The 24,018-nt window shown below is 39.4% G+C and overlaps 1 protein-coding gene across 9 annotated transcripts in view; it reads right to left on the reverse strand.

Annotated features, from left to right (window-relative positions):
* Positions 1–24,018, reverse strand: part of SLC30A6 (solute carrier family 30 member 6) — a 69,267-nt gene that overhangs the window by 14,359 nt on the left and 30,890 nt on the right. For 7 of the 9 annotated variants that reach the window (XM_010595845.3, XM_064277238.1, XM_064277235.1 and 4 more), the window contains 5 exons: positions 23,773–23,821; positions 21,081–21,200; positions 15,345–15,447; positions 13,523–13,570; positions 12,097–12,165 (listed from right to left, as the gene is read on the reverse strand). In XM_010595845.3, the coding sequence (XP_010594147.1) occupies positions 12,097–12,165; positions 13,523–13,570; positions 15,345–15,447; positions 21,081–21,200; positions 23,773–23,821 (389 nt within the window). Of the gene's footprint in view, positions 1–7,079; positions 7,808–12,096; positions 12,166–13,522; positions 13,571–15,344; positions 15,448–21,080; positions 21,201–23,772; positions 23,822–24,018 lie in introns of those variants that run through there. The other 2 variants (XM_064277239.1, XM_064277237.1) reach the window with 2 other exon arrangements.

Below are 24,018 nucleotides of genomic sequence, written 5' to 3' on the forward strand. Positions count from 1 at the left end.
TTACGCAATCTCCAGCATTGTTTCTATCACCAAGGCCATATTTTCCAAATACTAATCCTTCTTCGTTTCCAACTTTCATATCCCAATCACCAGTAATTATCAATGCATCCTGATTGAATGTTCGATCAATTTCAGACTGCAGAAGTTGGTAAAAACTTTCAATTTCTTCATCTTTGGCCTTAGTGGTTGGTGAGTAAATTTGAATATTAATCCTATTAACTGGTCTTCCTTGTAGGCGTATGGATATTATCCTATCACTGAAAGCGTTGTACTTCAGGATAGATGTTGAAATGTTCTTTTGACGATGAATGGAACACCATTCCTCTTTATTTTACCGCTCCCAGCATAGTAGGCCCTATGATTGTCTGATTCAAAATGGCCAATATCAGAGTGCTTTATCTTACTAACGTAGGATATCGATCTTTATGTGTTCAATTTCATTTCTGACGATTTCTAGTTTTCCTAGGTTCACACTTTGTACATTCCACGTTCTGATTATTAATGGATATGATGTTTTCAGCTGTTTGTCATTTTTAGTCATTCCACATCAGCAAATGAAAGTCCTGAAAGCTTGACTCCATCCATGTCATTAAGGTCTGCTCTACTTTAAGGAGGCAGGCTTCTCCATTCCTCTTTTGAGTGTCTTCCAACCTGAGGGGCTCATCGTCTGGCACTATATCTGACAATGTTCCGCTGCTACTCATAAGGTTTTTATTGGCTAATTCTTTTCAGAAGAAATATACAGCAGACATTCCATGTTGATTTCTAGATAAACTCAGATTTTCAAAAGTAAAAAAATTATAACAAAGTATAAACTGCACCTGTATTGGCCAAAAAGTTGTGTTAGTTACATTGTGCCTGAATCTATGATTTGGAAGCTAAATATTGAGCAGTAATAAGAGAGCTATTGTCAATTACGAGATAGAGAAAATTTCTATATTGCTTAAATCTGACTTCTAGTTTATTACTTTTAGGTAACACAAGCCTTCTAGAAACCAAGTCATCTTTGATTTCTCCCTTTTGTCAAAACTATCTCTTAAGTGTCACTATGCAAAATGATAAAAGATATTGTATCCCCTTTCAGTGTAATTTAGAAATCAAAGTAATTATAATATGTGGAAAGCATATCTGAATACTAGCTTGAACAGTTTCCTATGATTGTGGTGCATGCATTAGTGTATGGCTTTTGTGACATCTATTTTTGGGACTTCAAAATATTGTTTCTAGATGGCCAAGTTCTGAGTAGCTGATTGTATTCTTCGTGTTTATAAGGCACCCAGCTTAATAAACACTTCCTTACTTATTAATATCATCAATACAATTAAAAGAATGGTTAGAAATGAACTCCGCTACTGGGGGAATGGAAATTGGTATAAGCAAGCATTCTGGAGGACAAGTTGGAATCTGCAGCAAAAGCCATGAAAAATGTGAATATCTTTTGACTCACAAAAACTACTTGTAAAATTTAATCCTTTTTTTCTGTAAACCTAAAACTGCTATGAAAAAGAAAGTGTATTAAAGAATTAATCATAAGGAATAATCGCCGATATGTGCAAGGATCAGTCTATAAAAATGTTCATTTCCTGTTTATATAGGACAACTGAAAACAAACTAAATGTCCAGTAGGAGGCTGAATAAATAAATTATGATATATTCGTATAATGGGAAATTCTGCATCCACTAAAAATTATGTTGGGATTCTTGGAAGATAGCAGCAGAGGCAGTAGTTTTTGACCCACTCAAATATCCTCATAAAAACAGAAACTAGGACAGCAAAACCAAAAACCTATGGACAACAGCTACAAAAAACTGGGTAACATAACACCCCCAGGAACTTCCAAATACAAGTTTTAAGCCCGCAAAGTATCAGCATCTGTGCAAAAGGAAACAGGAGAAGGCAACAGGTATCTGCCTGACCTGAAAACCCAAAGCAGCTGACAGGTACTTAACGGAACTCTAGGACAGCTGACTTGAGAACAGCAGTTGAAAGTAGGAGGGGGTTTGTACATTTCAGTAGTGGGTAAGTACAATGGGTATGTAATAAGGTCTGAAGAGCTGGAGTAGTCTGAGTCCTATGAAATCTCAAAAGTAACTAGGCAAAGCACCCTTCCAGGACAAAGCCCCATTCGAAGAAGAAACAACTGGAGATAGAATTCAAATTGAGCAGCACAGTAGAGACAAAGTATACAGAAGGTTCAGATAAAAATGGGGGAGAGGAACAGAGCCTGGAGAAAGAAAAAACTTCCACTTCACAGAATCATCATCAGAAGGAGCTCTAGAGCCATAAATTTAGACATACTACCCTAAACCACTCATGTTTTAAAAGCCCAGGAAAAATAATTTTACTTAAAAATAAACAACAGAAAAGGATTGAAGTCAAATCCCACACAAACTTAAAAGAAAAAGAGAATATGGAACAGATAATAAAAGATCACCAGAAATATATACATACAAAACAGATGAAAACTGTAGCTACTATGTCAAAATACACCAAAGACATGAAATAAGACACATAGCAACCAATGTCACAACATAGTATGTGTATTGTTTAATTAGAAACTAATTTGTTCTGTAAACCTTCATCTAAAGTACTATAAAAAAGAAATAAGAACCACATAAATCAGAATTAGAAAACCTCAGAAATGAGATGACAGAATATTAAAAGAGAATTAGAAATAAAAGAATAATTGTTTAGCCTTCAGAAATGACGACTAAACTAGAAGGAATACAAAAACAAATAAATATAACTAATAGACTTATAGAGAAATAAATGAGGAAAAGAAAAATTTCAAAAGTCAAAGAAAATGAAGAGATAATAAGGACTTGAGAGAAAATAGCAAATATGAAAGTAAAGCAAAGATCCAACATGCATGTAATTTCCCAAAGAAAACCAAAGCAAGAAAACAGAGTATTAGAAACTATAGGAGCCCTGGTGGTGCAGTGGTTAAAGTGCTCAGCTGCTAATTGAAAGGAGGGCATTTGACTCATCCAGCTGGTCCACAGGAGAAAGATGTGACAGTCTGTTTCGGTAAAGATTTACAGCCTTGAAAACTCTGGGGCAGTTCTACTCTGTCCTACAGGGTAGGTTTTTGGTATAACTAAAAAAAAACTTTCCTGAATGTTTTTTGAAAATAGTTTTTGAAACAACATATTGAAAGGACACACTTTGTACCTGAAATAATTGACCCAAAATGACCAATACAAAAATATATTCTGGTAAAATTCCTGGACTTTAAGAAAAAGAAAAAATCCTTTGGGTATCCAGGCAAAAAGATAAAGTCACATATAAAGGGGGAAAAAAAGAGACTGTCATCAGGCTTTATCACAGAAAAGCTTGATACCAGAGATAAATGGAGTAATATATTTAAGAAACTCAAGGAAACAAAATGTATGCTAAGGATTTTATATCCAGCCAAACTGATTATCATGTATAATGACCATAAACTGATTTCAACAATCAAGGATTCAAGAAATACTGTTCCTGAGTCCTTCCTAAAGAAATCTCCTAGGGAATGAGCTTTAGACATCCAAAATGACTGCGGACACCCTGACATAAAGATTCAGGGAAGGTGGAGGTGTGTGGTGAAATGCAGACTTTTGCCTTGGTTCCAGAGAGTTTGCTACATTTCCTGCATAAACTGTAAACAACTTGGCTTGATACTTCTTGTATGGCCCTCTAATACTTTTTTGGTCTGCCCTATGATTGGTATGCAGGGATTGGTCAATGTACTATGCAAGTGAAATGTCTGTAGCCTACTGTCTTAGACAGGGTTCTCTAGAGAAGCAAAACCAGTTAAGCATATAAATATATGTACAGAGAGGTTTATATCAAAGAAACGGCTCAGACGGTTATAGAGGTTGGAACATGCCAAGTCTGTGGGTCAAGAGAGAGGCTTCTCCTGATTCACGTAGCCACAGGGGCTAGCAAATCCAAGATCACCAGGTCAGAGAGCAGGGCTCTTGCTCACAGGCTCCGAAGATGCACGAATCCCAAGATCAGCAGGCAAGACCACAGGTAAGCTGCTAGCTCAAGTCCCAAGGAACAGAGATTAGATGAATGCAGCCAGCTGTAGGAGCCAGCTGCAGGATCCAGGGCAAGCAAAAGCCCACAAGCCTTGCCAGAATGTCCACTTATATTCAACGCAGGCAATATGCCCGAGGAAACTCTCTTTCAACTGACCGGCTATTTGCAGCTGGTCCCCTCATGGAGGTGATCACATTACATCAGATCTCATCATGAAAGTGATCACAACATCATACAACTGCCAAACTACATCATAACTGCCCAACCACTGAGAATCCTGGTCCAGCCAAGTTGACACACAGCCTTAACCATCACAGTCCACCCTTGTCAACTTGACACCTGTACACATCTCCTTAAACCATACATAATTTTTTAATACAATTATAAAGTCATACTTGTACCTAACATGATACAACACACATACAATGGAAAATGCACTAGTCCTGTTTACATCTTGTCTTAGTCATCTAGTGCTGCTATAACAGAAATAGCACAAATGGATGGCTTTAACAAAGAGAAATTTATTCTCTCACAGTCTAGTAGGTTACAAGTCCAAATTCAGGGAGTCAGCTCCAGAGGAAGACTTTCTCTGTCAGCATTGAAGGAAGGTCCTTGTCATCCATCTTCCTTTGGTCTGGGAGCATTTCAGCACAGGAACCTCAGGTCCAAAGGACGTGCTCTGCTCCTGGTGCTGTTTTCTTGGTGGTATGAGGTCCCCAACTCTCTGCTTGCTTCCCTTTCCTTTTATCTCTTCTAAGATAGAAGGTGGTGCAGGCCACAAGCCAGGGGAACTTCTTTTACATTGGATCAGGGATGTGACCTGAGCAATAGTGTTACATCCCACCCTAATCCTCTTTAATCACTGGCAGAGATTATAACATATAGGAAAATCACAAAATGGAGGACAACCACACATGTCCTAACCAAGTTGACACATATTTTGGGGGGACACAATTCAACCCATCACACATTTTGTATTTTGTAAGTGAAGAAAACAAAAATATTTGATGCACACATACAAAGCAGAAATACTCATAACAATTACAGTCCTATTTTCTACAACTGGTCATGTGGTCGTAACTGGTATTTAGAACTACCTTCTTCCACCACCCATTCTGTATTCCCTGTGCCCTCATCAAGTACCTTACCTGGTCGTGGTTATTTGCCTGGTGGGGTGATCCAAACCTTCATTCCTGAAGGGTCTTGGCCATTAGTAATCATGTTGGAATTGGGTTGCTGTAGTTTTCCACTGACTTTAATCACAGGGTATAGCAGTTCTAACAGACACCCTAAAAGGATCTCCTGCATGCCAGGCATACCCTTCTTTACCTCCCTTACATAACATCAGTCTGCTTTCCCCTTGGTAATCAGTCACACCAGCCAGTATGGTAACTCCCTTCTTTGCCTGTTGATCCAGAGACATAAGGAGACCAAAGTGGCCAGGTGGCATTCTTAGCTTCCAGTTCAATGGAATGGGTGATATGTTTCCAGGTGGGAGCATTCCTCCCTTTGGAATAAAGACTAGACCCAGAAAGAACAAGGTTGCAGGACAGGGAGCAAAAATTTGTGAGTAGGTCACTAGGGGTAATAGTGAGTAGTGCCACCCCATTTCGACCCCTTGAGCCCTGGGCCCATGAACCCTTGCCTCGGGACAAACAGCAGCATATAACAGACTCTGTTCAGGGCATATACAGCCTCCTGGAGAACAATGCCCCAACCTTGCAAGATATTGCCACCTAGCTGGCACCGTAATTGTGTCTTTAGGAGGCTATTCCATCATTCTATCAAGGCAGCTGCTTCAGGATGGGGAACATGGTAAGACCAGTGAATTCCATAAGCATGGGCCCACTGCTTCACTTCATTTGCTGTGAAGTGAGTCCCTTGCTACAAGGCAATGCTGTGTGGGATACCATGATGGTGGGTGGATAAGGCCTTGTGTAAGTCCACGGATGGTAGTTTTGTAAGAAACAGGGAAGGCAAATCCATATCCAGAGTGTATATTCCAGTAAGAACAAAACACTGCCCTTGCCACGATGGAACAGGTCCAATGTAATCAACTTGCCACCAGACTGCTGGCTGATCACCTCGAGGATTAGCACCTTATTGGGGACTCAGTCTCTACTGCTGGCAGATTCAGCACTCAGCAGTGGCTGTAGCCAAGCTGGCCTTGATGAGTGGAAGACCATGTCACTGAGACCATGCATAACCACCATTCCTGCCACCATGGCCACTTTGTTCATGAGCCCATTGAGCAATGATTGGAGAAGCTAGGGAAAGGCAATGACTGGTTTTCACAAAACGTGGCATCCTATCCACCTGATTGTTAAAATCCTCCACTGCTGAGGTCACGTTTGGTGAACATTCACATGAGATACAAAGCTCTTCACTTCCTTGGCAATTCAGAGAGGTCTATCCACATACCTCTTCCCCATACCTCCTTGACTCCAATTTTCTAATCATGTTCCTTCCAAGTCCCTTACCATCCAGGCAAAACAATGGCCACAGCCCATTTATCAGTATACAATTGAACATCTGGTCATTTCTCCTTCCAAGCAAAGTGAACAACCAGGTACACTATTTGAAATTCTGCCCATTATGAGGATTTCACTTCACCACTGTTGTTCAGGAAGGTCCCAGAAAGGGGCTATAGTGTTGCCACTGTCCACTTTCCAATTATGCCTGCATATTGTGCAAAATCATCTGTAAACTCGGTACGAGTTTTCTCTTCCTCAGTCAACTTATCATAAGAACTTCCCATGAGGCCACAGGTGCAGACTGGGAGATGTAAGGTAACATGACAGAAGTGGAGACCATGGGGGCATTTGGGCCATTTTCATGCAACTTACTTGTGCCTTCAGGTCCTGCTCAGGCCCAATCTTGTATATACAGCTTCCACATAATGATGGAGTGCTGCTGTGCATGTCCAACTTTTATGAATCTGCAGGTCAGACAACATCCACTTCATGATGGGAAGCTCAGGCGACATGGTGACTTGGTGGCCCATGATTAAGTGTTCAGTCTCTACTAAGCCCCAGTTACAAGCCAAAAGCTGTTTTTCAAAAGGAGAGTAGTTATCTGCAGAGGATGCCAGGGCTTTGCTCCAAAATCCTAAGAGTCTGTGCTGTGATTCACCAATAGGGGCCCTCCAAAGATTCCAAACAGCATCTCTATCTGCCACTGACACTTCAAGCACGTTGATTCAGCCAGATCATATGGCCCAAGGGGCAGAGCAGCTAGCACAGCAGCCTGAACCTGTTGCAGAGCCTTCTCTTGTCCTGGACCCCACTCAAAACTAGCAGCTTTTCAAGTCACTTGATAAATAGGCCAGAATACCACATCCAAATGAGGAATATGTTGCCTTCAAAGTCCAAAGAGGCCCACAAGGCATTGGGCCTCCTTTTTAGTTCTGGGAGGAGCCAAATGTAATAACTTATCCTTCACTTTAGAAGGAATATCTTGACATGCCCCACATCACTGCACTCCTAGAAATGTCACTGAGGTGGGAGACGCCTGAAATTTTGTGGGATTAATTTCCCACCCTATAGCATGCAAATGTTTTACCAGTAAGTCCAGAGTCACTGGTACTTCTTCCTTACTAGGTCCAATCAGCACAATGTCATCAGTGTAATAGACCAGTGTGACATCTTTTGAAAGGGAAAAGCAATTGAGTTCCCTGAAGACTAAATTATGACATAGGGCTGGAGAGTTGATGTGGCCCTGAGGCAGGTAAGTGAAGGTGTAATGCTGGCCTCGCCAGCTGACAGCAAACTGTTTCTGGTGGTCCTTCAAAACAAGTATGAAGAAAAAGGCATTAGCCAGCTCAACAGCTGCATACCAGATTCCCAGAGATGTAGTAATTTGCTCAAACAATGAGACTACCTCTGGAACAGCGCTGCAATTGGAGTCACCACCTGGTTAAGTTTTCAATAATCCACTGTCATTCTCCAAGATCCATCTGTTTTTTGCACAGGTCAAATAAGCAAGTTGAATGGGGATGTGGTGGTAATCACCACCCCTGCATCTTTCAAGTCCTTAACGGTGGCAGTAATCTCCGTAATCCCTCCAGGAATGCGGTATTGCTGTTGGTTTACTATTTTCCTAGGTAGGGGCAGTTATAATGTTTCCATGTGGGTTTTCCTACCATAATAGCCCTTACTCCATTTGTCAGGGATCCAATGTGGGGGTTCTGCCAGTTGCTGAGTATATCTATTCCAATTATGCGTTCCTTCAACTGGGGAAATCAAACTACAGGATGGGTACAGAGACCCACTGGACCTACTGGGAGAGAACATAACCTAAGACTCCATTAATAACCTGACCTCCTAATGCCCCCACTCTGACTGGTGGGCCACAGTGACATTTTGGAATTAGTGTCAGTTCTGAGCCATATCCAGTAATCCCTGAAAAGCCTGGTTATTTCCTTTCCCCAGTGAACAGTCACAAATATAAAAGGCCGTACATCCCTTTGGGTAAGGCTGGGAGAAAGATTAACAGTATAAGTTTTTCGCAGTGCAGCGGAGTCTTTCCTCAAGGGGACTTAGCCTCCCCTTCATTCAAGGTGTTGTGGGTCTTTAAACTCGCTCAAGTCTGTGAATTGACTGAGGGGCCATGACTCTCTATTCTGGTGATTCGAGTTAGACTTCTGTTTACTTGACCTAGAATTCTTCTGCTTGTACAGATCAAGTAAACATTTAGTAAATTTCCTATCTATTTCACTCATAGGGATGCTATTACTATGTAGCCAATGCCATAAATCTGTATGAGTCAGACTATTCTGATTACTGCTTTGACTTCACTATCACAGTAACCATGCCCACCTTGTCTTTGTCAACTGAGTTCCACTGCTTGGCCCCTACAACCACGAGGTCCAATGAGCCCCATCGTTGTTAGATGTCTTAATTTAGTTAGGGCAGTTTCCACTGTCAAGTCTGACTTACATAAAATAGCTATCACAGAAGTCTTCAAGGATGCTGGGGCTCCCTTCACATATTTGTTCCTCACAGTTGTGTTAAAAGGTGTGTCCTCTGTGCATTCCATGTGTGGGTCTGTGGGTCTAACCTGATAAATCCACTCTAGCATGACAATTTCCCCAAGCCTTTCTAAAGCATACCAAGGTAGGTTTGGTACTCCAACTTGATTTACTCTAGGCCACCGTGTAATCCATGTTTCAGTGACCCAACAAAATAAACTATTAGATCCTTTCCTAACCTCTCAAGCTGAAACACTGAATAAGGTATCTGTGCTTAACGGGTCCATATCAATAAACTCAGACTGATCCATCTTTATGTTCCTTGCACCATTATCCCATACCCGTAATAGCCATTCCCACATATATTCCCCAGGTTTCTGTTTGTAAATATTAGAAAAGTCAAGTAGTTCTTTTGGAGTGTGGCATACTTCCTCCTAGGACACACTTTGTACTTCACCTTTTGGGGCTCTCTGGGACTTAAGTCTAGTTTTTTTTTTATAGGTCTAGAGGCCAAGATTGGTGGTGGGCAAGTGTTTTGAGAACACTCAGCACTGTCTTGTAAAGCATCTGCCTCGGGTGATGCCCCAGGCAATGACTCATACAAATGCTCTTCAGCTGTGTTAATTTCATTAGAAGGAGGTGAAGGGGCTAATGGTTTCACTGAGGAGGGTGGTTTAGCAAACATGGAATAATTTCTTCAGATGGGAGTGAGAGGGCTGGTTCTGTTTGCAGGAATGATTCAATGGAATTAAGAGTTCAGCGTCTCCAGCTTCCTGATTATCTGCCCATCCCAAGTTTCAGGATCCCACTGTTTCCCAATCAATGCCCTCACTTTAACTTCAGACACCTCCCGAGGTTGGCAATTGAGTTGGCGTTGTAATTCAGCCACTCTTATGATAAGACCCTAGGTCTGGTTTTCAGCAATATCAATTCTGTCACTACAACAAATAAGGCTTCTCTCAAGACACAAGTGGAGGTCCCATGTGGCACTTGAGCTTTGACTCTGAAGCCCTTGAGCTCATCTCTTTCTTTCACCAGTTTGTTTAGTGAAAGTAGGACCAACCAACCAGCTTCCTTATACTTCTCATTATGACAAAGCTGTAGAAAGACATCACACATGCAATCACCCAGGCCTCATCTTTCACCAATACCTGACCTATCAGTGGTGATATTTTGCATATTTGTTTCGCTGCCTCGTGCCATGGATTTGCGGTGCCCTCTTTACTACTGGAAGCAAAGCCATCCACATTTTTAAGACTAACCAAACTTGAGAACCAATTTAGAAAACTCATCCTTATAATTTTGTTTCTCTAGAACCTCTCTCGGTACCAAATATCTTAGGCTTGGTTCTCTAGAGAAACAAAAGCATATAAACATATATACAGAGAGATTTATATCAAGGAAATGGCTCAGGTGGTTGTAGAGGCTGGAACATCCCAAATCTGTGTTGTCAGGATAGAGGTTTCTCCTGATTCAGGTGGCCGCAGGGGCTGGCAAACCCAAGATCAGCAGGTCAGAGAGCAGGGCTCTTGCTCACAGGCTCCGAAGATTCACAAATCCCAAGATCAGCAAGCAAGATTACAGGTAAACTGTAAGCTCAAGTCCCAAGAAACAGAGGTCAGATGAACAGGAGCCAGCTGCAGGATCCAGAGTAAGGAAAAACCCACAAGGCTTACCAAAATGTCCACTTATATAAAATGCAGGCCACATGCTCAAGGAAACTCCCTTTCAACTGACTGGCTACTTGCAGCAGATCCCATCATGGAGGCAATCGCATTACATCAAATCTCATCATGGAAGTGATCACAACACCATACAACTGCCAAACTTTATCGTAACTGCCAAAACACTGAAAATCATGGTCCAGCCAAGTTGACACACAGCCTTAACCATCATACCTACTATGCAAATGAGGTCTGGGGCCTACTGAGAGGGGATCAGTCAGTTCATGGTCCTGGTGGGAGGGCCATGCCTTGAATTGACAAGGAGTTGTAGATAAAAGCAGCCAACCCCACAGAGATTTCAGAGACAGAAAGAAGCAGGAAGAGAAGCAGCAGGAAGAATAAGAAGGAAGAAAGAAGAGAGAAGAAGCAATGAACATCTTAAAAGACCTGTAGCACAGGTCAAGGCCTGTAACACTGAAGACACTGAGAGGCCCAGATGGGGCCCAGTAGCAGAGCGGGTAGCAACAAGCCCAGAGGGGCTCAGCAGCAGAGCCAGTGGCAACAGGCCCAGAAGTGGCTTATAGCAGAGTTGGTGCCAACAGATGGTAGACCCAAGAGGAGCCTGTCCTGAGGGGGCTGAGAGGAGTCTGTACTCAGGGAGCCAAGAGGAGCCTGTACTCAGGGAGCCAAGAGGAGCCTGTCCTAGGGGGGGCTGAGAGAAGTGTGTTCTCAGGGCAGAGAGGAGGCTAAGAGAAGGCCTGCATTGCCGAGAGGGGGTATGCATGGTAGAGAGAACGGCCTGCCTGCTTGTATGACTGAGAGAGCTGCCCAGCACTTAAAAAGGGACACTTCTGCCTACATGCTTCCTGATCCTAAGTTGAAGCCTGTTGATCTTGAACCTAAGTTGTACCCTGCTCCTTAATAAACCACTTAACTGTACATATCATCTGTGAGTTCTGTGTGGCCACTGCAGTGGATCACTGAATCCAGCAAAGAGTGCCATCGAAGAAACGGCTGGTGTCAGAACTGGTAAAAAAAGTTGGAGAGTGGAGGTATGCCTAACCTGCACCACATAGGAATCAGCTTTGGGCTGATTCCCTTTTGTGAATTTACACAGGTTCTAATGCTACTACTATTACTACTCCTGCCATTGCACAAGGTAAAACAGCCATTTTTCTACTAGGAGAGCATACCATGTGTCTCTTATTTAGGAATTACACTAACTATTGATTTGCTCAGGTTTAAGACTATTAACAGTAGTTTGAAAGAAAAACAATACCTCAATTTCAATTAGGTCACTGAATCCATCTATATTTTACACTCTATAAAACAGAAATGGGAATCAAAGGCTATATGAAAATTTCAAAGAAATACTTCTAGTTCAGAAAATTAAATACTATATTTTAAATTATAACTAAAGTAATATGTAGTGAACATACCAATGAGCCAAAACCTAGGGTCCAAAAATGCTCATTTCGGACTTCCAAAACTCCATCCAAGGTAGATACCTAATAAAAAAAAACATAGAAATAGGTTTTCAAGATTGCCTGTATTTTACATCCAACACAGCTCAGCCACATTATGGACTTGTTCTAAGCCTAGGAATGAATACATGGCCATATCCTGCAGAAGGACACTCACTAGCCAAGAGAAATCTCAGATCACTCAAGATATCATTCCTGCTTAGTCAATACTAACCCAAAGTCTTATTTTCCCAGATTCCTGCTTGACTTATTCTTCTAGAATTAGGTCCTGACTGCTCAGTCTTAAACGGCCCACTACCACCACCACACCTTGCTCAACAGCATATAGTTCTTTTAACTTTATATATAAAAACGAAACAAAACATTGCCATACAGTGGATTCCAACTCATAGCGACCCTAAAGGACAGAGCAGAACTTCCCCATAGGGCTTCCAAGGAGCAGCTGGTGGATTTGAACTGCCGACCTTTTGGTTAGCAGCTGAGCTCTTAACCACTGAGTCGCCAGGGCTCCACTTTATCAGTATGGCAGACATTTATATCTAGCACTTGTGGTATCACATTTGGGTTTTTTTGTTTGTTTTCTTGATCATTTCTTTCTCTGGATTCCCTTGTAACAAACCTCTGCACGACACAGGATGTTATTTGGATGTGGGGTAACAGGAAATTCCAACACAGTCAGATAAATAATGTAGCCCACTGGTATAGCAGGCACAGGAAACATACCCAGGGTCAGGCTTCACCAGCTGAGACAAGTAGCCAGCTATACTGGTAAAAAGTGGCCGTTGTTATACCAATAACCAATAGTTTAAAACAGTCTCAAATCCAAATAATTAAGTTAGTTTATTCTCTCATTAGTCAGGAGGTGGAAATTTATAACAACAGAAAGTCTACAGGTGGTAAAACAATCAACATGTCAAAGTGGGTTTTGACTTTGTTAAAATTCTAGGTTTGTATATAAAGACATAAAAATCACAGTACTTATACAGACGATAGGGTAGTCTTTAGACCAATACTCTGCACATTTATTTCAAGTGAATTTGCCTTCCAAACTGAGCAATTCCTCACAATTTTCAATTTTTGCCACTAAATGACAGCTCCTTCTGTGTTACTGGAGCCCCGCTGGCTCAGTGGTTAAGAACTCAGAGGCTAACCAAAGGCTGACAGCTCAAACCCATCAGCCACTCTTTGGAACCCTATGGGGCAGTTCTACTCTATTCTATAGAGTTACTATGAATCAGAATCCACTCAACAGCAACGGGTTTCGGCAACAGGTACTATGTTATTATAAAGAACACAAACTCCCCTAAAATACACTATTATTTACCCACTTTCAATTCCTTAATTACAAATTAAAATGATTTTATTTACCATTCTATCTTACCTCTCTGATAAGTTTATCCAGCTGACCAATAACATGAGGTGGTGTTGTCTACAAAAAAATAAAATAAAATAAATAACCTAGGGAAAAAAAAAATCTTTTTCAACAGAGGTCTTGAAACCAAAATAATTGGGTTTTACCAAAGTCACAGAATTGTGAGTGCAGAAACTGTTGAATTGGTATATGTTTTGCTGTGTATATTCTCAACAAAATAAATAAAATTTAGAAATAATAATAATTGGGTTTTATAAAAGCCTCTGCTTTCACACGTGCCCTATCATGATTTAGGGAAGAGGGGTTTCAACTTACTCCACTAGTGGGACTACCATCAGGAATCAGCCCATTCTCATTTTTTAATAAGCTGCTCCACAAATACATAAGGCTTAAAGACCCAACCAACCAACCAACCAACCAACCAAAAATCTCAAAGGAATTATCAAAAAGTAACATTTTGTACAGGGCATAGCACTATACGGTAACCCTGGTGGTGTAGCAGTTAAATGCTATGGCTGCTAACCAAAAGTTCGGCAGTTCAAATCCGCCAGGTGCTCCTTGGAGACTCTACAGGGCAGTTCTACTCTGTCCTATAGGGTCGCTATGAGTCGGAATCGACTTGACAGCAGTGGGTTTGGTTTGGTTTTGGTTATAGCACTATACAACTATTATTGTTATTGTTTCTGGAGCTGGTGCCACAACCCTTAAATTTTAGAAAAGGGATGAGGTTGAGACAGAAGGAAAGAAAACAGTGATTATATATCCAATCCTGGGAAGCTACTTTTCTACTCAGGTGTTTGTCTACATGTATTTCTACTATTTCAAAAAGTAATAGTTTGACTTAATGGTCTGACTGAGACTAGAGGAATCCTGGCAGTCATGGTCCCCAAACCTTCTGTTGGCCCAGGACAAGAACCATTCCCGAAGACAACCCATCAGACATGGGAGGGACTGGACAGTGGGTAGGAGAGAGATGCTGATGAAGAGTGAGCTATTTGTATCAGGTGGACGCTTGAGACTGTGCTGGCATCTCCTGTCTGGAGGGGGGATGGGAGGATAGAGAGAGTTGGAAGCTGGCAAAATTGTCACGAAAGGAGAGACTGGAAGGGCTGACTCATTAGGGGGAGAGCAAGTGGGAGTATGGAGTAAAGTGTATATAAACTTATATGTGACAGTCTGACTTCATTTGTAAACATTCACTTGAAGCTCAATAAAAGATAAAAAAAAAAGTAATAGTTCGTCATTTTTAATTTTAAGCTTGAAATTTAAAAGTCTCACTGATCCAATTAACAGAAAGTAAGAAAACAATCATAACCAGATTATACAATAGTGAAAGCAAATTTACTAGGGGAAAAACAAATAAGTAACATTAAACAAGTAAATTTTAAGTAACGTCACTTGGAACATCATTAGATTATCAGAAGCAAATAATTTCAATGTCATGATTTTGTCATACAGTACAAATACAGGAGGATTTGTGCCTATTTTATGGGCCAACAAAAATCCATCTGGTTCTTACTGTATAAATTTCAGAGATTATTTTTTAACTTCTATGCTAACAATATCCTCCAGGAGCTAAAAATTCCACCACCTAATATAAGAACGGAAACCCTGGTTAAGTGCTATAGCAGCTAACCAAAGGGTTGGCAGTTTGAATCCACCAGGCGCTCCTTGGAAACTCTATGGGGTAGTTCTACTCTGTCCTATAGGATTGCTATGAGTCGCCATCGACTTTACGGCACCTTTTTTAATAGAAAAACACGAAAAATTTTATAATTTGGTAGGAGAACATGGCAAATATTAAGCATGCACACTGAAAGAAGAACCTTACCTGAAGTAATACTTTCCCACTGTACACACTCATAGGATACATAGTGCCAAATGTCATCAGAGAAATGGCTATAGCAGAGGCAGTGTCCACAGCAAAGTAATTACTAAAAGGAAAAAACAATTCTAAATCTTAAATGAAAGCCTCACTGGAAATCTTACAATTCAATCTACTGAACATTAATTATCTAAAGCAACAGGCCTATTTTATCACAACTGGCCACTACAGTAAAGGAAGTATCTTAAAGATTTAAAAAAAAACAGTTTTCCCACCAAAGTTTAGACAAAAAATAACAATTGTGTTAATTAGTGTGAAGAGGGATGTTGAAGGAAAAAAATACTGTTAGCATCTCCCCACCGTGTATTTTTCAGTCAATCTCCTTGTAAACTAGGAAGATTTGAAATATATCCATTTGTTTCATTAAGACAAACAAATAAAAAACTTTAACTAGTAACTTCTGATGCAGAGAGACTAAAGGGACTTCATCAATGATTCTATCAATTTCCTGTAAACAATAACTCTCCAAAAATTACTATCAAAATTTTTCAAAATTTCCCATGAATTTTATAAGGTTCTCCAGGAATTTGTTACAGGAACACTGTGGCCAAAGTACACCACCTCATCAAGAGTTCAAACTAGGCTGAATTCTACTGACAGGACAGAATAAAAGGCCAATGACTACAAGCTGATAATGCACTCTTTTCACTTTTTCCCACATGCTGAAAACAGAAACATGAGTAAGCCATAATCCTTGTCCTTGAAATAGCATGAGATACACATGTAAAAACTATAATGAGTGAATTGGTATATGTTTTGCTGTGTATATTCTCAACAACAACAATAAAGTTATATTTAAAAAAAAAAAAAACCATAATGAAGCAGTCTGAGCACTGAAGTAGAAGTTTCTACAGGTTACCATGGAGGCACAATAAACGTGAGTGACAAACCTACTAAAAAAGAACTAGGGCAGGGATAATCCAAAAAGTTTAAATAAAAAGAGGAAGTGACATTTGGGCTGAGCATTTAAAGGTTAACCAGATAATGGGAGGAAGATATTGCAGACAGTGAAAACAGCATGTGCAAGGGCATGAAAAAATCTGATATAGCAAGAAAACTAGTTAGTTATAGATGGAGCAGAGGCTCCACTGGCAAGGTTGGTAGGGGTTTGACCACACAGGACTAACAAATTTAATTTTTTAAATTATGATTTGGGGATTTTAAAACAGGAAAATATTATGTACAGACTTGCAGTTACTGGGGGTTACAGACTTGCAATTCTGAATGATCACTTTAGCAAAATAGATAACTAGTGATATGTAACAATGAGAATTAGAAGACCAGAAAACTATTCTAATAGGCCAAGGAAATGATGATGAAGGCCTCAACAGGGACAAGAAGAAGAAGAATGGGAAAGAAGGGATAGATAAATACGAAAGAAAGTTTAAATAAGACTTGGCGACCAATTAGAGTTGGCCTGGGGAGAGATGAGCAGGGAAGAGGAAGGACAAGTAGATATTTAAGAATGAACGTATTTAAGGTGGGAAATGCAAGAAAAAAGCAGATTCAGTGATAGGAGAAAATAGGTTCAACTGTGGTAAAAATGAATAGAAGGCAAAAAGATGGGACTTTTTGGAATTTAACAGAGATCTGGACTGGAAATGTAGATTTGGGAATCACAAACAGGTAGCAAATAAAAACAAATAATTGTATGTGAACTCTCAGGAGAATATGCATGCAAAACAGAAAAAATAATTAAGGACAGACTCTAGTAAAAACTAATATTCAAAGGGTAGGTAGCAAAAGAATCATAAGTCGTAAAATATTAAGTTTAAAGCAGCTATAAAGTCAATCTCCTAAAAGGCTTTTTTAAAAAATTATTTCAAACGTACTTCGTCTTCTCCTCTCTCTCAGCAATAGCAGATATGGCTTAGAACTCTGTCTTAATGTCATCTCTGCTCCACTCGGGTCAAAAGTAGGAAAGCTAGGTAGTTTTTCTAGGATGCATTATAGATTGTGGTGAGAAATACTTACTGAGTCCAACTCCCTTAATTTTTCAGATGAAGACACTTGTGGACAAGATTTGACCAAAGTTACTCACATCATCAGCAAAAACATTAAGCTTGATCATTATCCTTCCCCCATGCCCTTAAAAGACAGGCCCAGAAATTGTTAACACACTTAACAGCAATAAAAAATACTTACTTAAACACACTACCTACCTAAACTAACACAAACAGGTAGATCAACTAAATAGACCCATAACAAAAGAAGAGGTTGAAAAGGTAATCAAAAAACTCCCAACAAAAAAAAAAGCCCTGATCCAGACGGCTTCAGTGCAGAGTTCTACCAAACTTTCAGAGAAGAAATAACACCACTACTACTAAAGGTATTTCAGAGCATAAAAAAGGACGGAATACTACCAAACTCATTCTATGAGGCCACCATATCCCTGATACTAAAACCAGTTAAAGACACCACAAGAAAAGAAAATTATAGACCTATATCCCTCATGTCTGTAGACGCAAAAATCCTCAACAAAATTCTAGCCAATAGAATTCAAAAACATATCAAAAAAATAATTCACCATGACCAAGTGGGGTTCATACCAGGTATGCAGGGATGGTTCAACATAAGAAAAACAATTAATGTAATCCACCACATAAATAAAACAAAAGACAAGAATCACAGGATTTTATCAATTGATGCAGAAAAGGCATTTGACAAAGTTCAACACCCATTCATGATAAAAACTCCCAGCAAAATAAGAATAGAAGAAAAATTCCTCAACATAATAAAGGGCATTTATACGAAGCCAACAGCCAACATCACCCTAAATGGAGAGAACCTGAAAGCATTCCCACTGAGATCAGGAACCAGACAAGGATGCCCTTTATCACCACTCTTATTCAACGTTGTGCTAGAAGTCCTAGCCAGAGCAATTAGGCTAGATGAAGAAATAAAGGGCATCCAGATTGGCAAGGAAGAAGTATCTCTATTTGCAGATGAGATGATCTTATACACAGAAAACCCTAAGGAATCCTCCAGAAAATTACTGAAACTAATAGAAGAGTTCAGCAGAGTATCGGGATACAAGATAAACCTACAAAAATCAGTTGGATTCCTCTACACCAACAAAAAGAACTTCGAAGAGTAAATCACCAAATCAGTGCCATTTACAGAAGCCCCCAAGAAGATAAAATACTTAGGAATAAATCTTACCAGAGATGTAAAAGACTTATACAAAGAAAACTACAATACACTTCTGCAAGAAACCAAGAGACTTACATAAGGTGAAGAACATACCTTGCTCATGGATAGGAAGACTTAACATTATAAAAACGTCTATTCTACCAAAAGCGATCTATACATTTAATGCAATTCTGATCCAAATCCCAACGACATTTTTTAATGAGATGGACAAACAAATCACCAATTTCATATGGAAGGGAAAGAGGTCCCGGATAAATAAGGCATTACTGAAAAAGAAGAACAAAGTGGGAGGCCTTACTTTACCTGATTTGAGAACCTATTATACCACCACAGTCATCAAAACAGCCTGGTACTGGTACAACAACAGATACATGGACCAATGGATCAAAACTGAGAATCCAGACATAAATCCATCTACATATGAACAGTGGATATTTGACAAAGGCCCCAAAACAGTTAAATGGGGAAAAGAGAGTCTTTTTAACAAATGGTGCTGGCATAACTGGATATCCATCTGCAAAAAAATGCAACAAGACCCATGTCTCACTCCTTGCACAAAACGAGCTCAAAATGGATCAAAGACCTAAATATAAAATCTAAAATGATAAAGATCATGGAAGAAAAAACAGAGACAACGTTAGGAGCCCTAATACATGGCATAAACAGTATAGAAAACAGTATAAAGAACATAGAAGAAAAACTAGATAACTGGGAGCTCCTAAAAATCAAACACTTAAGCTCATCCAAAGACTTCATCAAAAGAGTAAAAAGATTACCTACAGACTGGGAAAATTTTTTAGCTATGACATTTCTGATCAGCACCTGATCTCTAAAATCTACATGATACTGCAAAAACTCAACTGCAAAAAGACAAATAACCCAATTAAAAAATGGGCAAAAGATATGAATAGACACTTCACTAAAGAAGACATTCAGGTAGCTAACAGATATATGAGGAAATGTTCACGATCATCAGCCATTAGAGAAATGCAGATCAAAAGTACAATGAGATTTCATCTCACTCCAACAAGGCCGGCATTAATCCAAAAAACACAAAATCATAAATGTTGGAGAGGCTGTGGAGAGACTGGAACACTTAAACACTGCTGGTGGGAATGTAAAATGGTAAAACCACTTTGGAAATCGATTTGGTGCTTCCTTAAAAAGGTAGAAATAGAACTACCATACGATCCAGCAATCCCACTCCTTGGAATATATCCTAGAGAAATAAGAGCATTTACACCAACAGATATATGCACACCTATGTTTATTGCAGCACTGTTTACAATAGCAAAAACATGGAAGCAACCAAGGTGCCCATCAACGGATGAATGGATAAATAAATTATGGTATATTTACACTATGAAATACTACGCATCGATAAAGGAACAGTGAGGAATACGTGAAACATTTCATAACATGGAGGAACCTGGAAGGCATTATGCTGAGTGAAATTAGTCAGTTGCAAAAGGACAAATATTGTATATAAAAAAAAAAATTTTTTTTGTTGTTTTTATAAGACCACTATTATAAGAACTTGAGAAATAGTTTAAACTGAAAAGAAAACTCTTTTGTGGTTACGAGAGGGCGGAGGGAGGGAGGATGGGAAAGGGGTATTCACTAATTACACAGTAGATAAGAACTACTTTAGGTGAAGGGAAAGACAGCACACAGTACAGGGGAGTTCAGCAAAATTGGACTAAACCAAAAGCAAAGAAGTTTCCTGAATAAACTGAATGCTTCGAAGGCCAGTGTAGTAGGGGCACAGGTCTAGGGACCACGGTTTCGGGGACATCTAAGTCAATTGGCATAATAAAATCTAGTAACAAAACATTCTGCATCCCACTTTGAAGAGTGGCATCTGGGGTTTTAAACGCCAGCAAGCAGCCATCTAAGATGCATCAATTGGTCTCAACCTGCCTGGATCAAAGGAGAATGAAGAACACCAAGGACACAAGGTGATTACGAGCCCAAGAGACAGAAAGGACCACATGAACCAGCGACTACATCATCCTGAGACCAGAAGAACTAGATGGTGCCCAGCTACAACCAATGACTGCCCTGATAGGGAACACAACAGAGAACCCCTGAAGGAGCAGACCCCAAATTCTCATAAGACCAGGCTTAATGGTCTGACTGAGACTGGAAGGATATCTGTGGTCATGGCCCCCAGACCTTCTGTTGGCCCAGGACAGGAACCATTCCCGAAGCCAACTCTTCAGACATGGATTGGACTGGACAATGGGCTGGAGAGGGATGCTGGTGAGGAGTGAGCTTCTTGGATCAGGTGGACACTTGAGACTATGTGGGCATCTCCTGCCTGGAGGGGAGATGAGAGGGTGGAGGGGGTTAGAAGCTGGCGAAAAGGACACAAAAAGAGAGCATGGAGGGAGAGGCAGGCTATCTCATTACGGGGAAAGTAATTGGGAGTGTGTAGCAAGGTGTATATGAGTTTTTGTGCGAGAGACTGACTTGATTTGTAAACTTTCACTTAAAGCACAATTAAAATTATTAAAAAAAAATACTTACTTAATCTCAATTAGCATATACGTAATACAAAGAGCAAATGCTCCAGCAAGATCAATCAAAATAAATGGATTCATTCGGGGAAGGAAGATGCTGCTAAGTCCTGGAATAATTCCACACACGCTATGAAAAAAAAAAAAAAGTATTCATTAGCAAAATTCATGCAATAACACTGAAAACTTTGTAAAAGATGACTTGTATTTTATTATTATATACCTTTTAAAGAAAGCAAGAAAGGATTTGGGAACAAAATTTTTTCACTGATAAAAATCTGCTTTTATCATCAATTGAAAAGAAAAGTTAAAGAAACTGATCTGTAAAAAAAAAGACAAAAAAGAATTTGATCTTTGAGAGTCATGTAGTAACCTCAGCAATAAACAACTGAAGTTCCCACAATAAATATATTTCTTCTGCATTCTTTTTTCCCGTTAAAAAGATGAATTTTATTGCATCTTTAAAATATCGCCAATAGGTCTTAGAAATCATCTGTTCTCTTGTTTCCGTAGCTGGACAACTCTTAGATTTTATTCATCAGCCTGCTAAATACAGATACTACCCAAAAATTTTCTGGTATTCATGTTTTTAGTGGCCATGTGTGCTGAACTAAAACAGCTCAATTTGATACAAGTTTAATGTCATGCCCTTTAAAAATTAACTCATCCTTCTGGGCTTGAGATTCTGAACAAATAACACCTGGCCTCATCTGAATCCTATGAATGTATTTTCATCCAAGATATTTTGGAGATACATGAAATAGAATTGGGAGTCCAGAAATAAACCTTTACCAATAAAACATCTACAGTCAATTGACTTTTGACAAGGGTGCTAAGTTCATATAATGGGGAACAAACAGTCTCTTTAACAAATAGTGCTGGGACAACTGGATTTCCATATGCAAAGGAATGAAGCTGGACTCATATCTCACAACATACACAACAATTAACTCAAAATGGATCAAGGACCTAAATCTAAGGCCTAAAACCATGAAAGTCTTAAAAGAAAGCATAGAGGTATATCTTCAGGACATAGTTTTTACAATGGATTCTCAGATATGACACAAAAGCACAAATAAGAAAAGACAAAAATAGATAAACTGGACTTCATCAAAATTAAAAACCTTCAACAAAAGACTTCACCAACAAAGTAAAGAGACAACCTACATATATCATAAAAGTTTAATATTCAAAATACATAAAGAACTCTTATAACTTAACAAAAAGACAAACACCCAATAAAAAAAGAGGGGCGACAGATTTGAACAGACATTTCACCAAAGATATACAAATCGCCAACAAGCACATTAAAAGATGTTAAGATCATCAGCCATTGGAGAGACGCAAATCAAAACCACCGTGAGATACCACTTCACTTCCACCAGCATGGCTAAGATAAAAAGCAAACAAACAAAAACAGAAAACAACAAATGTTGACAAGGATGTGGAGAAACTGGAACCCTCATTCATTGCTGGTGGGAATGCAAACCGGTACAGCTTCTGTGAAAAAGTTTGGTGGTTCCCCAAAAAGTTGAACATTAGAAATGCCATATGACCCAACAATTCTAGGAATGGAATATTATTCAGTCATAAAGAGAAATGAAGTCCTGATACATGCTACAACATGGATGAACTTTGAAAACATTATGCTGAGTGAAGAAAGACAATCACAAAAGGACAAATATTGTATGACCCCACTTATATGAAATATCTAAAATAGGCAAATGTATAGAGCAAAGTTTATTAGTGGTTACCAGGAGGAGCGGTAAGGAGGGGGAAATGGAGAGTCGCTGTTTAGGAAACACTGAGTACCTATTTATGGTGATGAAAAACTTGGCATGGGATAGTGGTAATGATTGTACAACATAGTTGATGTAATTGGTGTCACTGAAATGTACGTGTAAAAAATGTTGAATTGGCAAATGTGTCATAGAGGCAGTCCCCGACTTACAACAAGGTTCCCTTCTGGCGGCTCCATCATACGTTGGTTCTGATGTAAGTCAGATGTAAACCAAAAAAAAAAACACCAAGCCTGTTGGCATAGAGTCAATTCCAACTCATAGTGACCCTATCTTATTTTTTAGTTTTCATTATTATTGCCTTTTATTATCAGTATTTTTATAAATCCAATCTTTATTTGCCTTCAGTGGTTGGCATGAGAATAACATTAGCAAATTATACACTGCAATACCGTATGTAGTACAGATTACTAATAATAAGATGTTAAAAAAAAAAAAAACGGATAGTCATAGGCGCAGTTCATGGTAATTCAAAAACATCATAAGTCATGGACTGCCTATACACACATATATTTTTTAAAACAATTAAAAAAAAAAATTTCAGAGATCCACACTCCTGAATAACAACACTGATGAGGAAGTAAGCATGCACAGACCTCATCTTATAACAGAAGCCCCTTGAGAGTATTACATACATGACTATATATTGTGTGAAATGTAGCCAGTTCCTTTCTATTTCCCCACCGTTTGTCACCCTGAAGCCTCTTTTTTTTTCCCCAAGGAGAATGAACTCTGCATTGATATCACTGAAGTCCCTCTGCTTACAATTACTGTAAGTCCCTTCTGGAATGTCAACAGTCTGGTTGCTGAGAATAGTCTGCATTCTCGAAATAGATGCGGCAAAGAGAGTTCTTGTACATTTCTTTTAAATTATGTAAATCATGAAACCCCATAACCTCTTACCTTCGACTGAGATCCGCAACATGCTCTTGAAGCCAACTCGTACTAGCAGCTTTAAAAAGAAAATACTTAAATTATTTATATAGCATAAACCACCACCAGAAACACCTAATTTCTTTCATTTTAAAAATAAGTTTGGCAATGACTGTAAACATTGCAAAAGAACATGCTACTCCTAAAATCTAGAACTTTTTCCTCTTTTCTGCCCTTAAGATGCTAAGTCAGAAGCAGTTTCAACTATAATATATG

This window comes from Loxodonta africana, chromosome 26, assembly GCF_030014295.1.
Source record: "Loxodonta africana isolate mLoxAfr1 chromosome 26, mLoxAfr1.hap2, whole genome shotgun sequence".
NCBI lineage: Eukaryota > Metazoa > Chordata > Mammalia > Proboscidea > Elephantidae > Loxodonta > Loxodonta africana.